General features: G+C 35.3%; 1 protein-coding gene across 19 annotated transcripts in view; it reads right to left on the reverse strand.

The window, feature by feature from the left end:
• The window catches only part of GALNT13 (polypeptide N-acetylgalactosaminyltransferase 13), a 556,330-nt gene that overhangs the window by 204,091 nt on the left and 325,255 nt on the right, over window positions 1–26,984 (reverse strand). For 10 of the 19 annotated variants that reach the window (XM_081577978.1, XM_081577976.1, XM_081577975.1 and 7 more), the window contains 4 exons: window positions 24,749–24,915; window positions 23,900–24,107; window positions 20,368–20,538; window positions 1,747–1,864 (listed from right to left, as the gene is read on the reverse strand). In XM_081577978.1, coding sequence (XP_081434104.1) covers window positions 1,747–1,864; window positions 20,368–20,538; window positions 23,900–24,107; window positions 24,749–24,915 — 664 coding nt within the window. The remainder of the gene's footprint in view (window positions 1–1,746; window positions 1,865–20,367; window positions 20,539–23,899; window positions 24,108–24,748; window positions 24,916–26,984) is intronic. The other 9 variants (XM_081577989.1, XM_081577987.1, XM_081577982.1 and 6 more) reach the window with 1 other exon arrangement.

Raw genomic sequence — 26,984 nt, forward strand, 5'->3', positions numbered from 1 at the left:
ATGTTTTAAACATTCAAAGACCATTCGCTTATGAGTACTTCATTTCTTACAAAGAAGATGTATCATATTATTCCACTAAATTCTTTCCTAAGTAGATTCTTCCCTAACACATCTTTCAATCAGTTAGGTGAAGAGCACCCATCCAATCTGAGAGCTCTGTGATGAAGGTAAGGTGAGTCTGTTGACAGAGAATCAAGCTTAACAGGTACGCAGAAAGAAGGCGAATAAGACTGTTAGAAAAGAAGGGGAAAAAAGATGAGCAACAGGATCACTAGATATTATTAATGTTGCTATGTTGATTTTTTTCCTTATGAATTTCAAGCACAGCATTCAAGGAATATTGGTTAATTAATGTGTAAATACTCTCTTCTTTAAGTCTAAGGATATGAGAAAACTGTTTTTAATCTTTTGAATATACTATCTTTCTTTCCTTCCTAACTCTCTTCCTTCCATCTTTTTTCTTCCTTTTTTAACTGTTAGCTTTTATATTCTGTACTTTGAGAACTACACTGAGTAAAAAATTTGGGTCTCCAAATGTTCCAAAGATTGTGCAAAGATGAACCACATACTTGACAGGAAGAAGACATTCCTAAGTATGCTACTAAGCCTTGTGGGGCAAGTTCCATTGGACTATAAGTATATAAACAAATATAGAAAGAATAAAATTCCATTAACTAATGATCTTCTCAGACACTGGACTGTAAGGAAGATTTATAGGCAAAAAGTTGTATAACAAAGACATCCTAGTACTTCTAAAATTATCCATATTATCCAAGATCCATTAAATTTCACATTACATAAACTCAAAGTAATTCTTATTCTCAGATTTTGACATTTGCTTACACAACATCAAATATATTTATATTTGTGAACAATAAAGCTTACTTTCTAAATGAGAAATTAAAAGGCATAACTCTTGAACTTCATAGATAAATATATCTAAACTGTAATAATTCTGTTGTACAAATAATGCAGCAAAACAATAGTGTTTCAAATAACATGTCAAATTATAGAAAGGAAAAACAACAGTATTACTAACTGAACTAATTTTTAAATGATATTTAATGTGGTTTGAAGAAAAAGCAATATGTTATCCCTTATGATTTCTTAGTAAGAAGGAACATTTATGTGTTCATATTTAAAATTTTCAAATGCAACATTAAAATTATTTATATACTTCCTAGTATCAGATATATGATGGATTAATTCTTAATTTTTGTTTCCTTGGAAGGCCATTTTAAAAGGGCATTTGCATTATTACAATTCATTCATCAAACAATAATGTCTATGATTGTGAAAACAGTCATGTTACTTGAATTATCCAGAATGCCTTTGATCACAGGTTATTCTTAAAGTTATTTGAGAATAACCTCAACCAGCACTGGTAAACACAGATATCATAACACTTTCAAGTTTCAGTTCAAAAACACCAAGTGATTTTTAGGGTAATGCTTTATTTCAAAAATAAAGCCCTTCTTCTTCATTTAAAAAACTAAAAACCCTAATATCTTTGAACTATATATACAAGAATTATTTTGAAAATTTTAAAAATGCCTCTAATTTCCCATTTAACGGTAAATATTGCATGCAAAAACACTCTAGCTTCTAAACAAGTATTAAAATGACCAACTGATCAGTAATTTGTATCACTTCACAAAAAAGCTCTGACAGTAAATTACTGAGTCTACACATGCATGCTACAGCATAGTATGTTCAGAGTCAAGAAATAAAGTAAAATGAAATTACCCTAAAAGACATTTCAAGATTCTCTCCACCCCAGATATCCATTCCTGCATCGTAAGTTCCTATCTCTTCAAAGTAGTTTCTGTCAATAGAAAATAGGCCACCAGCCATAGTTGGGGTCCTAGTTGGAAAAAAACAAAAACAAAAGAATATCTTTTGAAAACAATGTGTGCAGTTTAATGAGACTATAGCAAATATTTCTGAAACATTTTAAATAAAAAGCAGTATACTTAAAAATTTCAAATTGGAAACATAAAGCCAAATTATAAGAGGTTTTAAAATTAATAAATAGCATTATATTTCACATTTTCTGTAAAACTAAACCTAGATTAGTCTATAGTTTTTCTTATGGGTGATCAAATAGATATAAGGAACACTGGCCACTTAAGACAGGAGCATATACATCCTGTGTGAAAGGCATAGTGAAGAGAAATTTGTGTTCTTACCACTACCCTTAAAGAGATGAACTAGTCATGAAACTTCTAGTTGTGATCCTGTCACCTAATTATAAATTATTTTAATATGAACTATAGCTGCTACTGCTACTGCTGCTAAGTCGCTTCAGTCGTGTACGACTCTATGCGACCCCATAGACGGCAGCCCACCAGGCTCCGCCGTCCCTGGGATTCTCCAGGCAAGAATACCGGAGTGGGTTGCCATTTCCTTCTCCAGTGCATGAAAGGGAAAAGTGCAAGTGAAGTCGCTCAGTCGTGTCCGACTCTTAGCGACCCCATGGACTGTAGCCTACCAGGCTCCTCCGTCCATGGGATTTTCCAGGCAAGAGTACTGGAGTGGGGTGCCATTGCCTTCTCCAATGAACTACAGAAACCTATGGAAATGGTTTCTCTATGAAAAGATCTACAATCTATTTGAATAGGAAAAAATAAGTGTTGTGAAATATTTATAGGCAATAAGTATCTAATAATAGTTACATAAGTATCATAATAGCTTTACATCTAATTGTACAGCTAATTGTTTTACCTAATTAAAATGATAGGATGAATCATATAACCCTATAGATAAACATAAATCCTGTATACTATTCACAGGTTTAGAAGGACATTTGGCACAGATCCAAAACTTTTTACTAGGAATAAATGATTTTGGTTCTCACATTCAAACTTTCTCGGTAGAAACTAAGAAATCAGGTGTTGACTTTCACAAGGAATAATTATTGATTTAAAAAAATTAAAATCAGTAGTTAATATGTGACCTACACAGTCTTTCAGTAAAAGCAGTATACATTGAAACTGAAAAAGAAAGTTCTAGTTCACAAATGAATCTATTTATACAAGCAATGATTATTTATGAATAGAGATTTTCAAGCTTCATAGCACATTAGCAGCACCTGACACACCCTGAAAAAACTACACTTCAATGTTTGGGTACCATTCTCTCAGGTTTAGATTTAATTGGCCGGGAATGAGGCCAGATCTTTGATACTGTGTAAAGGTCCTAGGTGATTCTACTGTGCTGCTAAATTTACTAGATCGGAAACACTAATCTAGTAACTTAGATTTAGGATGTTCATTCAGGTACACTTGACCCTTGAACAACGTGGGTTTGAACTGCTTGGGTCCACTTATATGCAAATATTTTAAATAGTAAATGCCACAGTACTACACAATCCAGTGTTGGGTGAGTCCTCTGATGTGGAGGAACCTTGGATACCAAGGGTCTGGTATAAAGCATGCTCAGATTAACCTCTGTGTTATTCAGTGGTAGTTTGAAATTGTTAGAAAACTCAATGTTTTTTCTCAAAATTTTGTCCTCCTTGGCCACAGGATATGCTCGTGTCCTCTAACTGAACAGTATATTTAGTTGAAAAACCTCCATATAATATTGTACTTGGATACCTACCATATCACAGAGTTCTCTATTTCTCCCAGTGCTATCACTGTTTTACACTCAAGCGATTAACTGTCCATCAGTTGGAGCAGCAGAGCCTCACTTGGTCTGAGCTGTTTTATTACTTCTAGTCTTGCTGGGTTCCTATCATGGACAGTATCACTGACCTACTGAGTTGTAGTGAGAAACAGTAACAAAGCTAAGCAGATGCTAATTATGAAGTAGCCATGACCCTCACATGATTGGGGTTTTGGAAGTCTATGGAAATAACTATGTAAGGTACCACACTGCTGAATAGTCTATTTAATGAAATGAGGAACAGAAATTGCCACAATTATCCTATTATAATGTAACTAAGTGCTTAAGAATGTTAAATGATGCATTTTTAATGATCAGTTCAGAGTGCCCATTCACTTGTATATTTACTAGTAAAGAACAAATGCATTTAACTTAAATACATGTATTGAGTTTCATCTTATAGTTGGTGATGATTCCTACAAATATGTGAGAAATACATAATAAATGGCTACAATAAATTACATTTTAACTGTAAGAATGACTCAAATAAGTTTCACTTTTACTTGAAAAGTAACAAAATCTTTAAAAAATTTGCAATTGCTCAAAAAACAAAAAATCCTGTGTTTTCTGAAGATGGATGCTACTAGGATTTTTTTTTTTTTTTGTATTTGAAATGGCAGTTAGCTCTCTCAAACAGTTCAGAGATATTATTCCGCCTTAAATAATATCTACAGCCATAGCCAGCGCTGTGTAGCATGTTCTATTCTAAGTTAACTGCTCTGTAATGTTGCCCATGAACTATTTACCATTACACCTGTGCAGACCTTAAGTGTTCAGGGTAACTAGAAAATATAAAACCTTGGTTATAGTAGCCTTAGCTAAGATGATCTTTTTAAGCATTTCTACAATGTCAGACCAACCAACTCAATCAATTATATTGGGGAAAAAAGTAATCAGCCAAATGGCTGTGAATATTACCTACTACACAGCAAATAGGTGAAGATGAACTGAGTAAATAGAACTAAAGTACTTAGCACAGTGCCTGGCACATTATAAATAGTTAATAAGGCTTGGTATTAAATCTTTATAGTTGCTAATGTTAATCATTCAAACAAAAGTCTTCAGTGTCCTTCAGTTAATTTTGGCTCCCCATATACATGTTCTCATTTTGGATTGCAAAATCATCTAAAAACACTTCAGATCCAAAAGGCTGAACTTTGAAATCTGCTTCACTAAATACAAGCTTCAATTTTTTAACCCTTCCTATTTAAATCCTACGGAAGTCCCTTTGATGATATGGTTCTTTAGCTACTCCATATTCTCACAGACTATCTCCCTTTACAAATCATTTACTTCCCTCCTCCCACTCACTCTCCAAGATCCTACTATGTCAGTAAACACCTAGCTGAGCAAACTAGGTTCTCTGTCCTTGCCTGACTACATTCTTTTTAAAAATATTAATATTATACAGACAAAGGTCTGTATAGTCAAAGCTATGGTTTTTCCAGTAGTCATGTATGGATGTGAGAGTTGGACCATAAAGGCTGAGTCCCGAAGAATTGATGTTTTTGAATTGTGATGTTGGTGAAGACTCTTGAGAGTTCCTTGGACTGCCAGGAGATGAAACCAGTCAAGCCTAAAGGAAAGCATTTCTGAATATTCATTGGAAGGACTAATGCTGAAGCTGAAGCTCCAATATTTTGGCCACCTGATGAGAAGAGCTGACTGATTGGAAAAGACCCTGATGCTGGGAAAGATAGAAGGCAGGAGGAGAAGGGGACGACAGAGGACGAGATGGTTGGATGGCATCACTGACTCGATGGACTTGAGTTTAAGCAAACTCCGGGAGATGTTGAAGGACAGGGAAATCTGGCCTGCTGCAGTCCATAGGGTCAGAAAGAGTCATTCAGGACTGAGCGCCTGAACAACAAGAAATATTAGTTCTTGGGTAAACTTACCCTTCCCCATCCACTTCTGTTCCTAAAACCTCGAGATTCACTGAAATAGCAATAAGCTGAGGTCATCTGGTCATGCTAAAAGTCCATGTTATTGACTTTCTGCTTAGGCCACAAACAGCTAACAATCCTTTTATCTGTTTACTTGTTTACCTTGTCTCACCTTATATGAATCTTCCCCAAAAGTTTCGGACTCTTTTCAAAACATTGACAATTAAGGCAATGCATAAAATCTAAACTCTCTCAGTCATGAAGTCTAACCTCTCTCAATCACTATGTTAATATTGTGTTTCTCAGGGCCTCTTCCTTCTTCTTGTCTCAGTGAGGGGTGGGGGGGATGTCTCCTCTCCTCTGAATGTGGAATAGTATTCATTCTTTTGTCTCAGTCAGCTCTTTTCTGACTATAAGCACACCTTTTCTTTTTGTTTTTTTTTAATCACACATTGATTGACTGAGCTTCAACAATATTGTGTATTTTACAAATGGAAGACTTATGGCAACTCTGAGTCAAGGCTGTGCTTAGTTGCTCAGTTGTGTCTGATACTTTGTGACCCAATGGACTGTAGCCCACCAGGCTCTTCTGTCCATGGGGATTCCCCAGGAAAGAATACCGGGGTGGGCTGCTATGCCCTCCTCCAGGGGATCTTCCCAACCAGGTCAATATATTGCAGATGGATTCTTTACTGACTGAGCCATAAGGGAAGCCCTTACTGGTGCCATATTTCCAACAGCATTTGCCTACAGCATGTCTCTGTGTCAATTTTGGTAAATTCATAGTATTTCAAACTTTTAAATTATTATTATATTTGCTACGCTGATCTGTAATCGGTTATCTTTGACATTACTTACTGTAGTTTGGGCACCATAAACCACACCTTTATAAAACTGGGAATGTAATCAATCAGTGAAGACCTACAAGACCTTCTAGAACTAACACCAAAAAAAGATGTCCTTTTCCTCATAGAGGACTGGAATGCCAAAGTAGGAAGTCAAGAAACACCTGGAGTAACAGGCAAATTTGGCCTTGGAGTACAAAATGAAGCAGGGCAAAGGCTAACAGACTTTTGCCAAGAGAACAAACTGGTCATAGCAAACACCCTCTTCCAACAACTCAAGAGACAACTCTACACATGGACATCACCAGATGGTCAATACCGAAATCAGATTGATTATAATCTTTGCAGCCGAAGATGGAGACGCTCTATACAGTCAGCAAAAACAAGATTGGCAGCTGATGCTGGCTCAAGTCATGAACTCCTTATTGCCAAATTCAGACTTAAACTGAAGAAAGTAGGGGAAACCACTACACCATTCAGGTATGACCTAAATAAAATCCCTTACGATTATATAGTGGAAGTGACAAATAGATTTAAGGGACTAGATCTGATAGACAGAGTGCCTGATGAACTATGGACAGAGGTTCTGACATTGTACAGGAGGTAGTGATTAAAACCATCCCCAAGAAAAAGAAATGCAAAAAGGCAAAATGTTTGTCTGAGGAGGCCTTACAAAGAGCTGAGAAAAGAAGAGAAGTGAAAGACAAAGGAGAAAAGGAAAGATATACCCATCTGAATGCAGAGTTCCAAAGAATAGCAAGGAGAGATAAGAAAGCCTTCCTTGGTGATCAATGCAAAGAAATAGAGGAAAACAATAGAATGGAAAAACTAGAGATCTCTTCAAGAAAATTAGAGATCTCTTCAAAGGAACATTTCATGCAAAGATGGACACAATAAAGGACAGAAACATTATGGACCTAACAGAAGCAGAAAATATTAAGAAGAGGTGGCAAGAATACACAAAACAATACAAAAAAGATCTTAATGACCCAGATAACCATGATGGTGTGATCACTCACCTAGAGCCTGACATCCTGGAGTGTTACGTCAAGTGGCCTTAAGAAGCATCACTACGAATAAATTTAGTAGAGGTGATGGAACTCCAGCTGAACTATTTCAAATCCTAAAAGATGATGCTGTTAAAGTGCTGCACTCAATATGCCAGCAAATTTGGAAAATTCAGCAGTGGCCACAGGAATGGAACAAGTGTTTTGATTTCAATCTCAAAGAAAAACAATGCCAAAGAATTTTCAAACTACCACAAAATTGTACTCATTTCACACGCTAGCAAAGTAATGCTCAAAATTCTCCAAGCTAGGCTTCAAAAGTTCATGAACCAAAAACTTCCACTGAATCCAAGCTGTATTTAGAGAAGGCAGAGGAACCACAGATCAAATTGCCAACACTCTTTGGATCATAGAAAAAGCAAGAGAATTCCAGAAAAACATCTACCTCTGGTTCATCAACTATGCCAAAGCTTATGAGTGTGTGGATCAAAACAAACTGGGGGAAATTCTTAAAGAGGTGGGAATACCAGAACACCTTAGCTGCCTCCTGAGAAACCTGTGTGCAGGTCAAGAAGCAACAGCTAGAACAGGACATGGAACAACGGACTGGTTCCAAATTGGGAAAGGAGTACATCAAGGCTGTATATTGCACTCTGCTTATTTAACTTCTATGCAGCGTACCTCATGTGAAATGCTGGGCTGGATGAAGTAGAAGCTGGAATCTAGAAAGCCAGGGAAAATACCAGTAACCTCAGATATGCAGATGATACCACCATTATCACAGAAAGCAAAGAGGAACTAAAGAGCCTCTTGATGAAGGTGAAAGAGGAACGTGAAAAAGCTGGCTTAAAAGTCAACATTCAAAAAATGAAGATCATGGCATCTGGTCCTATCACTTCATGGCAAATAGATAGGGAAACAATGGAAACAGTGACAGAATTTATTTTCTCAGGCTCCAAAAGCACTGCAGATGATGATTTCAGCCACGAAATTAAAAGTCATTTGTTCCTTGGAGAAAAGCTATGAGCAACCTAGACAGCATATTAAAAAGCAGAGACTTCCCCACAAGTTCCACATAGTCAAAGCTATGACGTTTCCAGTATTCATGTAGACTATAGTCCATTATTCATGGACTATAAGGAAGGCTGAGCACTTAAGAATTGATGCTTTTGAACTGTGGTGTTAGAAAAAACTCTTGAAATTCCCTTGGACTGAAAGGAGATCAAATCAATCAATCCTAAAGGAATTCAACACTGAATATTCATTGGAAGGACTGATGCTGAAGCTCCAAATACTTTTGCCACTGATATGAAGAGCCAACTCGTAAGAAAAGGCCCTGATGCTGGGAAACATTGAAGGTAGGAGAAGAAGGGTATGACAGAGGACGAGATGGATGGATGGCATCAGCAACTCAATGGACATGAGTTTGAGCAAACTCTGACAGATGGTGAAGGACAGGGAAGCCTGGTGTGCTGCATTCCATGGTGTTGCAAAGAGTTGGACATGGCTGAGGGACTAAACAAGAATCAGTCAATGCTGTTAGTGTCCTGACTTCAATATCATCCAACTTTTCCCCTATTTCTCTTCTTCTCCTTGGGCCTTCATATTCCCTGAGACCAACTGATATCCCTACAATGATTTCTAAGTGTTCAAGTGAAAGAAAAAGTCACACATATCTCACTTCAAATAAACAACTATTAATGAGTCAGCTTAGTGATGAAGGTGTGATAAAAGTCAAGACAGGCCTAAAGATAGGTCTCTTGTACCAAAAAAATAGGTTGTGAATGTAAAGAAAAACTTCTTGAAGGAAACTAAAAGTGCTACTCCAGTAAACCATGAATAATAAGAAAGCAAGACAGTCTTACTGCTGATATGGAGAAAATTTGAGTGGTCTGCATAAAAAATCAAATCAACTTCAATTCCTTAATCAAAACTTAATCTAGAGCAAGGCCCTAACTCTCTTCACTTTTATCAAGCCAGAAAGAAGAAAGCTTTGAAGCTAGAAGAGGTTGCTTTATAAAGTTTAAGGAAAGGAGCTGTCTCTATAACATAAAAATCAAAGGGAAGAAGCAAGTGCTGATGTAGAAGCTTCAAATTATGTGGAACTCTAGCTGAGATAATTAAGGAAGGTCACTACACTAACAGCAGATTTTCCATGTAGATTAAACAGCCTTATATTGGCTGAAAATGCCATCTTAGCATCTACAACTAGAGAGGAGAAGTCAATGCTTGGGTTTCAAAGCTTCAATAGATAGACTGTCTTATCAGGGGCTAGTGAAACTGGTGACTTTAAGTTGAAGCCAATGCTACTTTACTATTCTGAAAACCCTAAAGCCCTTGAGAATTGTGCTGTATCTACTCTACCTGTTACCTGTAAATGGGGCAACAAAGCCTGGATGACAGCACATCTGTTTACAACATGGTTTACTGAATATTTTAAGCTCACTATTGAGACCTACTGCTCAGAATAAAAGATTTCTATCAAAATATTATTGCTCATTGACAATTCATCTGGTCACCGTAGAGCTCTAATGGAGATGTACAACAAGATTAATGTTGTTCTCATGCCTGCTAACACAACATCCATTCTGCAACCCATGGATCAAGCAGTACTTTTGACTTTCACGTCTTAATCTTTAAGAAATACATTTCATTAGGTTGTAGTTGTCATTGGTAGTGATTCCTCTGATGGATCTGGGGAAAATCAACTGAAAAGTTTCTGGAAAAGATTCACCCTTCTAGATGCCATTAAGAACATTCACACTTCATGGGAAGAGGTCATAATATCAATATTAATAGGAATTTGGAACAAGTTAATTGCAATCCTCAAGAATGACTTTGAGGGGTTCAAGACTTCAGTGCAGGATACAACTGCAGATGCGGTAGAAATAGCAAGAGAACTAGAATTAGAGATGGAGCCTAAAGATGTGCCTGTACTGCTGCAAACTCATAACAAAACTTTACCAGATGTGGAATTGCTTCTTATGAATGAGAAGAGCAAGTTTACTGAGATGGAATCTATTCCTGGTGAAGAGTCTGTGAAAACTGGGAAATGACAACAAAGGATTTAGAAACTACATAAACGTAGTTGATAAAGCAGTGACGGGTTTTGAGAGGGCTGACTCCCGTTTTGAAAGGATTTCTGTGAATAAAATGTTATCTAAAAACATTACATGCTACAGAGAAATAGTTTGTGAAAGGAAGAGTCAATTGATGTGGGAAGCTTTACTGTCTTAAGAAATTTCTACAATTAAACCAACTTTCTAGTAAGCCCACCCTGATTTGACAGCAGGCATCAACAGCAACATCCAGGCAAGACCCTTCACCCCTGTAGGCTCAGATAATGGTTAGAATTTTTTAGCAAGTATCTTTTAGCTAAGGTATATACACTGTTTTAGACGCAATGCTCTTCCACACTTAATAGACTACAGCATGATATAAATGTAACTTTTAAATGCACCAGGAAACCAAAAAATGTATTACTCACTTTAACCCACTTTATTGCAGCAGCCTGGAACCAAACCCACAACCTCTAAGGTATATCTGCAAACTTTCAGCTACCTGTTCATTGACTATTGAAAGTGAATTGCTCAGTCATGTCCGACTCATTGCAACCCCATGAACTGCAGCCTGCCAGCTTCCTCTACACATGAGATTCTCTGTCCATAGGAGAATACTGGAATGGGTTGCCATTTCCTTCTCCAGGGGATCTTCCCAACCCAGGGATCAAGCTCAGGTGTCCTGCATTGCAGGCAGATTCTTCAACAGCTGAGCCATCAGGGAAGTCTCTGTTCATTGACTATTATATCTGTATTTCATGCCTTTGATTTTTCGATTGTCCCTTTGAGCTTACAAAACTGCCAAGTTCTATCCTAAACTACAACACAACTTCACTCCATTCTATTGCTCATTTAAACCAGGGACATATATTTTCTATATCTTTCACTGGTGACCTTATTGAAAGGATGGTTTTTACATACACCTTCAACTCCTCTTGACCTTCTAACTAGAATCTGGATCTTGCTCCCATCTCTGCAATAACTTCTGTCTGGAAGAGACTATTGATTATGAACTTTAATAGCCTTTCCTTTGAAAGCATTTAACACAATCTATCAGCCTCCTTGCTTGAAATTCTTTTCACCTCTGACTTCCGCTGCATTGTTCTAGAGAGTTTTCTCCTTCAACCAATTTGAATATTCCATGATACTTATTGATGCCCCTTCCTTTCCACTGATGGATGTAAGATCTCAAAATGTTGTCTTCTCAAGGGTCTCTCAGAGGCATTTTTCTCTTTGTAAACTCTTCACTTGGTCTTATGCCTTTAGCGTCACCTGTATGAGGCTGACTCCTAATCTATGGAGTCTCTTCTCTCCTCTGCATTGGTTGTGCTCTTTCGATAACTCACTAGATGCTTTCTTAGAAAACTCCTGCTGACTCTGCTCAGAGTATACAGCAGAGAAAGTGCTACCATGTCTGCTCGTCTTTCAAAGATCTCTATTTCCTTCTAAAGTCCTAAGACTTTATTCATCAGATTTTATTTCATCAGGCCACCATTCAGCACCTGTATCATTTTGCCTCATTCAGTCATTTCCCATGTACTTCCTCCTTTCTAAGTATTTTTTGACACTTATCTCTGTTATACAATTTTTGTCCTTATTTCTAACTATTTGTTATGGAATGTTCTTGCTTCTGCAGTCTGCAACTTCTAAAACATATTCTACAAACTATAACCTGATTAATTTCTCTAAATAAAAATTCCTCTTAAAACATTAACCAGATGTTCCAAAACCTATGTTTAAAAAATTTCAGATTTTTATATTATTTTGCCATCAGTTATCTAGAGCTACCCATGAGTTCCTTCATTTAACTATTTTTATGTATTAAAAGTGTTTAGGGGACTTCCCAGGTGGCGCTAGTAGTAAAGAACCTGCCTGCCAATGCAAGAGATTTCAGGAGACATGGGTTCAATTGATCCCTGGATCAGGAAGATCCCCTGGAGGAGGGCATGCATCCCATTCCAGTATAGTTGCCTGGAAAATCCCATGGACAAAGGAACCTAGGGGGATACAGTCCCTGAGGTCACAAAGAGTCGGACACGACTGAAGCAGCTAAGAATGTACACATGCAAAAAGTTTAGTTGTTTGCAGTAAATGCTTCACACTTTCAAACCTTAGTACATCTGTTCATCCATTTGCCACTTAAATCTTCCTTTGTAAACTCCCTTTAAATGTTTAAACCTGCTCCAGGTCAATGCAAAATTTATGTAGTCCATACTGGCTGGCTTTGGTACAAACCTCTTTCCTCCAATCTGGTTGTCATCTTTCCCTTCTTCCTTGTACTATAGCACTCGGTTTCTCTTGAGGCAACTGTCACTTCCTATTGAGTATTATATTTATTACTATAAACATCTTACCACTTCTATAAGTACAGTTAATATATTGGTTTCATAGTAATAGACATTTATTGAATAAGTGAAATAAACAAGAAAGTATATGTATCCCCATGTCCATATTGTAAGTCAAAGTTACCTGCAACTATATTTCTGAAGCTGTGAAAAAAAAATTCTTTGCTTACATCTGCTAAATTGATAATAAAGATGGCTTCACGAATTCCAGGATATTTAAAGACCTCATCATCTAGTAAGAATTTTGGGGGTTGAGTTTGATAGTATTGTAGAAATAAAGATGTAAAGATTTATAACAACACAGAGTAGTGAAGAACTTGAAAAGTAAGCATTTGACAAGGAGAAATACTGAAGATTTTCATCAGAACTTCATAAGGCAAAAGAAATTGTGATAGAATACATTTGATTATTCAGTAATGCTAAAATGGAATGATGCATTTTCACCAATAAGACGATATATCCCGTATTTTACACTGGGCTGGTGTAACCACCATGTGTGTGAAAAGAAGGTACACGGTAAAGAGACTCCAAGATGAAGCTAGTCAGTTTTAGGAGTATGGACTTTGTATCTGGACTGACTAGATTTGAAGCTCAATTCCACAATGTGACCTTCAGGAAGTCCCTTTTCTGTACTTTAATTTGATCATCTATAAGTTGGGGATATGTGTTAATGTATGTGATACTCTTAGAATAGTATCAGCACTAAGCAAGTACTGCACACTTAAATTTTAATTTTAATGAAGAAGAGGAAAACATCTGTTTGTCAAGATAATAATCAGTTCTATCTTATTTTCAGACTCTAATCAATTTTTACTAGAAGTGTGATATTTTAGAGCTTTAAAATCCCCACAGATTTGATCAACCAAATTTAACTGCTATGTATTTAAATATCTTGTTCAGGGACCCCCAAGTATTTGATGGTCCAGTTGAGAAAAAAATTCCTTCTATATATCAATCATCTGTCTCTCCATCTAACCAGCTTCCAATTATCCATATAACTCACACAACAAAAGATTTGATATAGCTAATTTGAAATAATCTTTTCCTGATTTCAAGCTCCAAATTTATGTACCATGTTTTCCTATGAATATTAGTACTGCTCTTCAAAGCAATTTCTTTTAAAGTTATTGAAACATCACTTCTTCTCACTAATCCTTTGATATACTAGGATTCCATTTAATCTTACTTGGCAAATAACCAGGATCTCTGAAGAAAAGTATGAAGATTTGTGAGATTATAGATCAGCTTTCGGCTGTTATTTGCAGTGGTCAAATTGCACAGTATCTAGACAACCAGGTTTTAGTTCTGCATTAATAATATTTCTCACATATTATAAACCATGATAAAGAGAAATGCAAAGCATAAATATTTTATTATTTATACAAATGTGAGGCAAAATAGCTGAAATAGTTCCATAAGTTTGATTTTGTTCAAGTCATAAAAAAAAATAATGACTTCAGTTGGTTAACCACTGTGAATGTTTAGAAACTAAAGGAAATTTAGACACTGTGAGTTTCTCTCCTTCCTTCTGTATTCTGTCAACTATACTCAATATTAAAAAAAAAAAAAAGAAGAGAAAGAAAGGAAGCAAAGGCATAAACTATTCTTTTACTAGAGTAAGTAATGAATAATTGCATGTTGAATGTAATTAAAGGTTTTTGGATAGAGAAAAGCAGGAAGTTTAGTGGAATATTGCACACCACAACACTGATTTGAACATATGTTTGAGTAAGAAGATGCAGCTTTTGGTACAGAAGAAACTGTTACTTTAAGCGTTATGCCAACTTAGGCTCTGAGCAGGAAGCTTGTTCAGATCCTGCAGAGTCTATGGAACACAGATAATTTCAAAGCTATATTTAAAGGATAAGAAAAAAATTAAAGTTCTGCCCAATAGGGACAAATGACTTCTTTTTCTGCCAAAGAATCCATTTACCAAGAAGTACTAGAATCAAATACATTAACCTATGCTTAAAAACCTATATTCCCAAAGAAGGAACAGTTTGGTTTTTCTTTTTTTTTCTTTTTCCTAAATCCTTTTTCATAATCCTCACCACCTGATAAAACTCTAAACTTCCAAAGAGGATATACAGTAAATGGTGCAAATTTTATTTTATTTTTTCATTTAATGCTTCAGATGGGTCAAAATAAAAAATGGGGCCAGATGTTTTAAAATGTTTTTGTTAATTAATTATTCAGTATATAAATATGATAGTTTATTTTTCACCCTCTAAACTTTCTGTACCAGTCTTGTTTCCATCTCATTTCAACAGATTGCTAGGAAAGTCTTGCAAATTATCCCCTAAACCATTAGGAAGTAATATACTATAAATGTGCTATTTTCTCCAAAGAATATAAAGATTCCACCTGGGGTAGAATTTTTTTTTCTCAAAATCAACATATATTAGATTTCAATGCAAGCAGGTATGAATGTTGAACTGTTGAACATTCTGAAGTCAACTCTTTCGAAATCTATTCTATGCACAAACTTCACTTTCTCTGTGCTGTTTCTTTAGCATTTCTTATTTTAACGAGGTGTCTCACAGGCATTATCTCTGTTTCTTTTATCCAATTTAAAAGTGCAATTTTCACTGGACTGAGGAAAATAAACTCTGATAGCTAAAAACTAAGATATATATCACTACTTGCTACTATATAATAACAAATATTGTCTTAGATTTTACAGACTAAGTGTATTTCACTTATACTTCCTGATAAATTGGAGTCAGTGATGACTTGGGGGGCAACCTGGCAAAAGGTATCAGCATATTAAAACAAATTTCATATTGCTTGAATGCATAATTCTAAAGAGACTATATTATATGCAAAAACTGTAGATCACAGATTCAAATGGCAAAAAAATAAAGTGTAAAACTCTCAGGTTGACTTTGACTATCAAAAATTGAAAAAGAGCTTAGTAAATAATTTAGATATTACCAAACATTAAAATTTTTATTTCTGAAAATGTTTAATGGCATAGAAAGATACTAAGTTGATATACCAACTTTTAAATTGTGGAGAAATGTATTTGGAAAGAAATGCGCTGGAAGTAAATATAACAAAATACTGAAGAACTGGCTCACTGGTGTTCTGCTTAAAAATACTTACAGATATCTTTCACATTTATTTTTCAATCCATGTATCTTCAACTTATATTATCAGAAATAAAATTAAAATTACCTTTAAAATAGTCTCAAATTTCATTTAATGCTTTACAGCACTTCACAAGTTAAAAGCAAAGCAAGGAGGATAATTTTCCATTTCAGCATTAAGAAGAATTGGTAAATTCTCAATAGGAGGAGCTTGAAATAAAACTCGATCCTTCAAAGCCAACTTCAATGCTCCTTTTGTCATATTAGAAGGACACAGGAAATAATATATATGAACACTATGAGTTATTCATAATAATTGTAACCCAAGTTGTTATTAATACTATTGTTTAATTTATTTTTCTTTATAAATTCCTAATTTCAATTGAGAGAAAAATACATGTATGAGATTAGACAAATGTTAACAAAAGTGGACAAAATGTGCCAGAAATAAAAAACTCATAATGGCATTTATGCTTCATTCATTCAATATAATGCTAGCATGGATTAGAAGACAATCTAAAACTCTTGTTTTGCTTTAGAAAAATATTGAACATGGTACTCAAAGTAAGAATGGAGTCATACTAAGAATATTAATAATGACAAAATGTGGGAAAAAAAGTCCATAAAGTAAGACACAAAGGGGAAAGATAAATAGACTTGATAAGTAACCCTGTAGATTTTTAATTAAGCAATCTATTTTAATCAGTGAGAAAATAAAGTAGAAATTAATATCTTTATAACTATTTATTTAGGGTTACTTGCAGGGCATACTTAAGAGATAAACATAATCAATAAGATTTAACAGCCAGGTTCTTTTGCAGAAGCACACACCTCTCTATCAGCTGACTTTGTTTAAATACTATACCTCCACTCAACTTGTGCTGGCCTTTTCCTTACCCGGTAGACTTAGGGCTGATGCCAGACACTGAGCAGCGCTTGTGTGTTCGATGACTTTCAAACTCAGCCATTTTTCAGGCAGTAGCCTCTAAATCAAAAATTATAAAAGATTTAAAAGATTGTGCTGTGCTTAGTCGCTCAGTCATGTCCGACTCTGCGACCCCAGGGACTGTAGTCTGCCAGGCTCCTCTGTCCATGGGGATTCTCCAGGCTAGAATACTGGAGTGGGTTGCCATGCCCTCCTCCAGGGGATCTTCCCAACCTAGGGATCAAACCGAGGTCTCCCACATGGTAAGCAAATTCTTTACTGTCTGAGCCATCAAGGAAGCCCTTAAAAAGATTATAGTCATGCAAATAAAAATATGTGAAGTCAATAAGTTGCAATAAGCATACTTCTTTCACATGTGATTGGGACACAGATCCAGAGAAATATTTCTCCAAGTGCGAGAATGAAAAATGGCAGGTGATCCTCAGCTTCAGAATCAGGGAGACATACACTAAAAAAGGAACTGGAGGATTGGGCTAAACTTTCATGCTATTTCTACATGGGCAGCTTTTACTCAGTTCCTCCTGATTATGCCAAGTAAGGATACTGGACCACTGTAGCAAAATCTTCTTATTTCTAAAGAATAGCTTGAAATTTAGATTTTTCTTTTAAATATCTCATTTTAAAAACACTGGTAATTTTAATAAATGCCGAACATTATATAGGCCAAAGAAAACACATCTATAGAGCATATTTGACACACAAGCTCCTGGTTAATGACCTCCGGTTTAATAATTTGATTACTATATTGTTGTATGAATAGTTGAGATATTTCTGAAAAGTCATATAATATGACTACTAAAATGTCAAGGACAGTTTACTGATTACAGAAAACTAAATAGAAAGAACAAAGCTGGATTATGTATGCTATTATTCCACACTCATAACTTCACAAATGCCAAGCATTTCACTAACTCCATTTATTATCAAAAAGAAAATATCAAAGACCAGAGGTTGACAATGGAATAATAAGTATAACCATCATAAACTTTACTTTAAATGCGGTATAACTAAGGTTAGGTTACAAGTTCAAGTTGTTTCTCTGTGTATGCAGATGTGTGATTGTATTTCTAAATGATGACTAACTAGCCAATTATAGTCCCTAGAAAGTTCTGTCATAACTGACATTTTAAATGTAGCATTCTGCTAAGAAAACCAAAATTTCAACCTCATTTTAATCACTTTAGCTATTCAGAATTCTGTTAATCAAGTAGAAAAATAATTGTGTTTAACACTCACAATGATTTATCTGTTTGTATGAATGTGAGAAAAATGATCACACCTTCAAGTAATAGACTACAAGTACAGAGAAAGTTCACATTACAGCTATGCTGATGAAAATTACCTGCAGGCTGTTACAACACAGCCTGTGAATTAATTAACCTTTTGCCATAAAAATCTAGAAACTTCAGCAAAAACTGAATTTTCTGTTTCTCTTGCTCTAGCTTCCTCTGCACTGAAATACTGTCCCTTCGCGGTGAAAATACTTTGCAATTACTGAGGCAAACAAATAAACATACTCAGATTCCATCATTGCTCCATGTTAACATAATAAAATCATATAAGTTGTGATTAAAATACAGCAATTTAGATGTTTCCTCTTTTGTTTCAGTTAAAGATGAGAAATAATGGTTGATTTCTCCGTAGATCTTTAATTTTATGAATAAGACTGGCAGTTTCTTAGTATGAATAACGGCTATCTCTTAATTATGTATGTTCTGATTTGGGAGAAAATAATTAAATAAAGCAGAACTTTTGCCAACATGTTGAAAAATAAGTACTCACATGCATTCTTCTAAACTTCATTTTCAAATAAATAAACACACTATCTCTATTTGAGTGTGCTGGTCAAGTACTTTGATAATTTCCACTTGGGATCTGAAGCTGAGAAATCATCTAACAATAAATAAAACTATGATCTAGGGAAATAGGATTTCTAAATAAACAATGGTAATGTGAGCCGTTGTATTCCTTCAAGTTGTTAAAGGCAAGGATCAATAAGACATGGTGAATGTGAAGATGACAGCAAGACTTAAGGACTACTAAATGACACTCTACATATTGACATAATAATTTCACATCCTTATGCAACTGTTTGGAAATACTTTTTATTTTTTTCTTTGATGTAATTAATATCTCAAGAGGGTTAACAGTCCCAATATTTAATTGTTCAATAATAAGTAGTTAGAGCTCTTCTCTTCTATTAGCTTTTTTTTCTTTTTGAGCTAGTTTCAATTAATTCATTATATAATTAGTCTTAACAATGGATAAGCCATTCTCTCAGTAGATTAGGGGAGAAGGCAATGGTAACCCACTCCAGTGTTCTTGCCTGGAAAATCCCAGGGACGGCAGAGCCTGATGGGCTGCCGTCTATGGGGTCGCACAGAGTCGGACACGACTGAAGCGACTTAGCAGTAGCAGCAGCAATAGGTTAGGAGACATTCTTGTTTAAATAATGGGTTATATATATATATATATATATATATATTGTTTTAAAACATTAGGGTATTTCTCTGTTCTCTCTCTTTTTTTTGGTCATCTGTGTGTATGTGCTCAGTCGTATCCGACTCTTTGCAACCCTCTGCTGTAGCCCTTCAGGATCCTCTGCCATGGAATTTTCCAGACAAGAATACTGGAGTGGGTTGCCATTTCCTCCTCCAGAGGATGTTCCCGACCCAGGGATTGAACCCACGTCTCATATATCTCCTGCACTGTAGGCAAATTCTTTACCACTGAACCACTGGAAAAGCCTGTATTTCCAATCAAATGGTGATTTGCCAAATTCATCTTAAAGAGCTAAACTAGTGAACTTCCTCCCCGAGTATTGTTCAGAGAATCAATTTTTAGTTGCAGGTAAGAGGTATACAACAATATGTTAAAATAAGAAGGTGATAATTCTTGTCTAGAAAACCGAAGATGTATACGATAGGTATACATGTATACCTATAGATGTATCTATGTATATTCTCTGTTAAGGACATACATATTTTAAGCATAATTATTTCAAGTTAAGCAGATTCTTAAAATAATTTGGAATGAATGTTTCATAATTGTTAATATATTAAAAATTTCCAAATGGATCTTTTATTGTATCTATAGGGAAAGTAGCTCTTTAAGGTTGGAAAATTTAAAACACTTACCAAAACATTTTTGGTTAGTTCAATTTTGAGCATACCCCAGTTATAAGCTACATTTAGGTAGGTTATATCCACACCTGAAGTATCAAAGCTAATACATGTTTGTCACATAGAAAATTCACAATACATATACTTTGAATATAACAATACACAAAGTTTCAAAAAAGAGTTGGTACTCTGCCAATACTTAAATTGTCTGTGCTGATTTAAACTAGAAGTAATATTTCCATTGATTCTAGGATGATCATGTTCATGATAATACATATATGTATTTGAATAAAAGGTAGATGTCTTTGAAAGCCTAAAGAATGAATACATAGGTATATAATATTCCTTAATTATTATAGGAATACACATGCTATGCTCTGGAAGATATGCTCCACATACCTGACAGGTAATGTTCTGTCTCCTTTCCTTCTATCCATTTCTCTTTGGGGAACAGGATACCAACGGAAATTCAGTTTCCAGTTAAAACCCCCATAAGTCATGTCTGACCCAGCCATGTATTCAAAAGTGTCATCACTAATCACATCAATGATGGGGCATACAACTGTCTTCCTGCAGAAAAATTAAAATCAGCTGATGCAAAAATGATAATTTAAATGTTTCATTAGCTTCTTTAAACATCATATAGATGACACACTGAAATTTAATTATTTTGTGACTTTAATTACCTTTATTGTCATGCTACCCTTTTTCTCCATGGAATTACTTCCTTTTACTACATCTGACTTCAGTCTACTTTTATTCTATCATGTGTAATCTAATCAAATATACTAATTGATCCTCAAGCTAATTTCCAAATGCATTCTAAGTACTAACTCAGCAGGATGAACATGGCCTATTTTTCATTAAACCTCTCCCCACAGCATGATTAGTAGACTGCTTTGATATTATGCAGCATTTCAGCTATAGCCCACTGAAAAGCAACAGTGTGCAGGGAGTGAAGGATGAATGATAGCAAATTTGATCTGGTAGCTTGACTCTCAAAGGGGATAGTTGAGATTAAAGAGATAGCTCAGAGAAAATCTTCATGGAAAGACAAACAAATGAAAACCCACAAAGAGAAGCAACAATAAAAATCATGATCATCAGTATAAGTATTTCCTATGGAAGATATTAGGTTCATGACAATTTCTGAGTGAATCATCTTAGACAGCAGTTTACACTAACAATCTACATATTTTAAAATAGGAAGAGATAAGCAACTTCAGTCTCTGGAGTTTTATGATCCATTTTTTTCTTAAAGTAAGAGGAAGAGCCAGGAGATTTGGTATTCTTTTCTTTTTTAACTTATTTTACTGAAGTAAAGTGGATTTACAGCGTTGTTAATTTATACTATATATATCACTTTGTATAGCAAAGTGATTAAGTTATACACACATAGATTTGATATTCTTGATGGTGGCTTTTTTAGGATAAGGAACTTTGCACCATGGGAGGTCATTAGGTATTCTTTTCATCCATGTTGCACTTTCTCTAGTCTACCCCTATTCCAGGCCTGTATGTTTTATTATGGTGTCAAACTTCTGTCATCTCCAAAGTAAATGTTTAAACAACTGGGCCTTGTTTATAGCTAATTCCAAAAAGTAGAGCCTATTTTTCATATAAGATAGAAAGTAAATACACAAATATGCTCTAGAATCACCCACAGATATGGAAAACAAGGAAATGTTGCCCATTATTTATTCTGGTTTTGCAACACCTATATCACCAAGGCTCAATTTCTAATAGGTCTTATGTGCCACACAATTGACCAATGTCTAGAGTCCTCTGAAATTAAAATATTTCAAACTTTCCTGGTGACTCAGTGGTGAAGAATTCACGGGCCAGTGCCAGGGACACTTGTTTGATCCCTGGTTTGGGAGGATCGCACATGCCGTAGGCCAACTAAGCCTGTGCACCAAGCTACTGAGTCAGCACTCTAGAGCCCTGGAGCCACAACTATTGAGCCCACACTGCGACTACTGAACCCCACGTGCCTAGAGCCTGTGCTCTGCAACAAGAGAAACCACTGAAATGAGAAGCCTACACACAGCAACTAGAGAGTAGCCTCTGCTTGCCACAAGTAGAGAAAGCCCATGCACAGCAGCAAAGATCCAGTACAGCCATAAAAATAAGCAAATGAATCTTAGAAAAAAAAAAAGAACTTAAAAGATTTTACCTAGCCTTGGAAAAGCTTCTTGGTAACTCTGGTCCTTATAAAAACAATAACTTTCTTTCTTTATTAAATTTAATAATTTAAATTATAGGGAGATGCTGCTGCTGCTGCTAAGTCGCTTCAGTCGTGTCCGACTCTGTGCGACCCCATAGATGGCAGCCCACCAGGCTCCGCTCTCCCTGGGATTCTTCAGGCAAGAACACTGGAGTGGGTTGCCATTTCCTTCTCCAATGCATGAAAGTGAAAAGTGAAAATGAAGTCGCTCAGTCGTGTCTGACTCTTTGCGATCCCATGGACTGCAGCCTACCAGGCTCCTCCATGCATGGGATTTTCCAGGCAAGAGTACAAGAGTGGGGTTCCATTGCCTTCCCCAATATAGGGAGATGACATTAGATCTAATAACCTTGAATAGAACTTTATTATCTAGTTATGGCAACTTTAGAACATATAAGCAAGATAAGACATTAGAGTTCATTATATGCCAATACAATCTAAATATGTTGTTAGATTAAAAAATAAATGATCTATTCATGACCATAGTGAAGCAATATTATATTATAATCTCACTAAGTTGAATATGAAACACAGGTTTTAAAAAAGAGCATAATGTATGAAAAGCTGCCAGGAAATGCATTTAAGATGTTCCAAGTTCATTTTACTCTGCCAGCCTTACCCTCCTGTGCATACTGTACAATACACAGAATGGAAAAATGTTATTACCCATATATTACATTCAGTAGACTAAAAGGTTCCCACTGCTTTCTTCAACTGCTATGGTTCATTTTACTGACAACCTCCATCTATCTTCCTGGCAAATACCAAATCATGCCATTTATGTGATAGAGCTACACTAGCTCACACAAAGCAGCCCCTGTCTTGGAGCCTTAATTAAAAACTTCATTTCTGAGAAGACCTTTCTACTGCAGGTGAAATGACTATGCAAGCAAGGTGCTATGCAATGTTTTGCTATTATTTCAGACAGCAATCAGCATAATTGTCTTCATTAGGTGCTTAGGAATGATACTCATTTATCAACAACAGTTAGGAATAACTGCAAGAAATCCATTTAAACTTCATTGTATCACATGGGAAAGAATTGTAGGTATCTATGAGGGTTTCTAATTTCTATAAAGCATTCTTCAACTTTTCAGATTTCATGATATGTCTGTACAGAATTGCCATACTATTTAAATAAACATTCTTACAGCTGCATTTTTCTTTAAATCATGATTTCATCTCAGTGGGGTGCATGAGTGTATATGAGTTTATTTTTAAGATCTTCAAGGTGGCTTTGCACTCGACTTTGATTAAGAACAATGAGTAGGTAGAGAGAAGAATGTTCTGGAAGTGGGGAGAACTAAATTATTGCCCTCATCATTACAACATCTAGGACAAGCTATTTAACTCATCCGTTCCTCCCTATCATCAGATACAGGGAAGAGTATCTTTATTATCTACCTCACAGAGTGGTTGCGAAGACAAAGCTACTTTGAAAATGTATTTTGTAAAATATACTACTATTTCTGATTGGACTGATTCAGCATCTTTACTGTTTGGATTGCTTGACTTTCTTAATCAAATGTTCAGGTTTGGCATAAATAAACCAAGATCTTAATTAAATAAGGAGTAAGGAGACTTCTTTTTTAAAAGCTAGGAAATAAACATTCTGAAAATGCTTGGGAAGAAAAGTTTTGAGGGATAGTTGTAACGGTCCTAACAAGTTCAGTCAAAATCCAGACAGAGCATATGAATTCTTACCTGTCCTCCTTTATTCTTGCCAGCAAGGGCTCTAGCCATCCTAATGTGCATTCACAGTGGGCATCCAGGAAAGTTATGACTTGTCCTTTTGAAGCAGCTGCTCCTCGAAGGCGGGCACGTATTAACCCAGAGCGCTCTTCCATTCTAATAATTTTTACCGGCACTTCTAAATTTTTCACATAATTCTCTAATGTTAACTTGAGAAAATCTGTAATGTGCAATTAAGATTTTATAAAGTTTTGAAACTCTTTTAAGACAGAGAAGGGATACTACTACCTAGATGGAAATTCACACACAGAAGTGATGGTCAACTCCTATCAACATGCTTTGCATTAGGTTAAAAAAAAAAAAGATACAGAGATTTCATCACTATTAGTGTATAGTTTATTATGACTCTATCACTTGGCTGACAAGGGTAAGGCTACACTAGGAAGTTAATATACTAGACTGTAATTTATAACCTGGGCCACATTGGCAAATACAGTCTTCCTAAGTATCAGTTATTTTTCTTTTATCTACACTAAAAAAAGAGAGCCAAATACCCACTGTGTCATATAAATGTTCAGTCATATGATCAATTGAGTTGGGAAAAAAGAGAAATACTTTGGAAAGTCATTTTGGCTGATTTCTTAGGTTAGTAAGAACCAAATGGAATCATGAGGTAAACTGAAAGAATTAGTTACTTGTTTCTGGATCGGCACTGACTAGATATACTGAAAAAATTTGATAGGTAGTTTCAGGGTTAGTATAATTACAAGGAAAATATGGATCATTACCCTGTTATCTTTTTGAACACAATAAAGCTCTATAATTAAAATATAATATAATATATATAAAATATAATTTTACCTCTTTCACTGGCATCATCTACCAAGATGACCTCCGAGAGCAGATAGTGTGGGGACCGATTTATAACACTGTAAACAGTTCTGAGGAGAGTGCTCCAAGCTTCGTTATGAAATACAATGACTACACTTGTGTTTGGAAGTTCATCAGGGTAGACCTTTGTCTTGCATCTGGAAGAAAGGAAAGAAGAGGGACAAGCTAATAAGTTCATTTTTCCTTCTGATCATTGTAATAAAAATATCCATTATGACACAAAATTAGACTGAAAAGTCCCTTATTACAGCAACACTTTATGGTTATCTAAAATTATTTTCCTTTTTATATATGTTGTGAGTATTCACTTGGCACTTTGAAAATTAAATATGAATACTTACTAGTATTATTTGAACTGACTTTATTTTTTTTTTAATTTTATATTAACTCTAGGGAACAAAAAAGCATGATTTGGACACAGATCTAAGAAAGCTAAAATAACATTATGAGACTATCAATAGAAGACCAGGTACTAAAGGAATTCATTTAGTAGATGTAGTTGTCTTTTTGTTTAGAAAAAAGAATTATTGTATAACTCAAAAATTCCTGAGAACATAAATAGACATATGTTCACAGGGCCTTGAAGCTTGTAAAACTGAGATTACTTTTTTTCTAAAATCTAGTCATGTACATTTTTCATTCTGTTGAAGAATGCCATAATTCATGGCTACTTTGAGGGAAAGATGTTGGGGTCAAGATATATTTCAAAGATTCTAAAAAAAAAAATCAGAGATGACAAAAGGGTGTAGGCTTCCAGAACATCTCTTCAATGTACAGAGGAATCACCTGGGGATTGGGTAACATGCAGTTTCTGGTTTAGCAAATCTAGGGTGCAGCCTGAGAATATATAGGTTTTAAAATGTTTCCAGGTGATTCAGATGCTGTTGATCCCTGGAACACACGGTTAAGTAAAAGTTGCATCATAATTGTTATTAATTTTAGAACTTGATATTTTGGAAAAAAAAAAAACCAAACTTAATTTTGCTGATAAATTAAAAGAAGTCCGGATTTTGCTTTTCAAGCCATCAAACTTGTAAGGTACATTTTGATAAATAATATGCAGATGTTTGGAGAAGGAAATGGTAACCCACTCCAGAGTTCCTGCATGGAGAATCCCATGGACAGAGGAGCCTGGTGGTCCACATAGTCCATGGGGTCACAGAGAGTTGGACAAGACTTGGTGACTAAACCATCACCATGCAGATGTTCTAGGTGGTCATTGCAATTTTAATGTGCAGGTGGCTCTCAGCCATATCCACTTGTCAACATTTAGACATTTTTGTGACATATTGTTGAATCATTGTGATTATAGAATATTTTGCAAAAATGTCACTGGATATCCAGACAGGAATAGAAGTTTATTCACCTTATGTTATTTTTCCTGGTAAAATATGCCGAAGAGCAAGAAAATTAAAATCTTTCCATAAAGTAAAATGAACCAGATACACCCTGCCACCAATAAATGACCTAATCCTTGACACAAAATTAGCATCGTTAAAATTAGTCCCCTTCACAGGTGAGTAAAAAAAATCCAATAAAGTGTGGGGGGAAAAAAAGGCATGTAATAAAATAAATACCAACTATGTGCCTGCAGAGACTTTAATCATTTTTTAAAACAGTCTAAAATAACACCTCCTCAGTGAAGTGCTCTGTAATATAGCCAGGAAAGAATGTACATATGTTTAACCAGTTTTTTAGCATATGTTTATTGGAATAACATTCATTAAGCATAAACACTATATAAGACATTTTTTATATAAAAAAATTTCAAATGTAGGGTAGAAGAGGTACGTTGATTCATAGTCATCTTTTCCCATTCTGGTAGCAAGATTAAAGTGGTTTCTATTAATATATGTCTCATCGTCATTTGACTTGGGCTTCCAGGCAGTTTATCATTAAACAAACTTAGAAAGCTGTCTTGGTAAGTCAGAAAGGTCCTCGCCAAGATTCTCCTCAAACCTCCATTCTTCTGCCTCATCAAATCACCCCCTCACTTTCAGCATGCTGAACAAAATGAGTCATAAAGATGATTGTCATCATCAATAAAGAAGTAAAACTGAAAAAGCAGGCTGAAATCAGTCCAACAGTCAGCAACTACTGGTTTAACTCAAGGAAAATAGTCTATGAAGGCTACTTATTATCATTTGTATATAAATCATTTCTTTTAAATTAAACCTCTTACATGTTATGCTAAATGCTAATAAAG

The sequence above is a fragment of the Giraffa tippelskirchi genome, chromosome 3 (assembly GCF_054371585.1).
Source record: "Giraffa tippelskirchi isolate mGirTip1 chromosome 3, T2T-mGirTip1v1.2.pri, whole genome shotgun sequence".
In the NCBI taxonomy this organism is placed as follows: domain Eukaryota; kingdom Metazoa; phylum Chordata; class Mammalia; order Artiodactyla; family Giraffidae; genus Giraffa; species Giraffa tippelskirchi.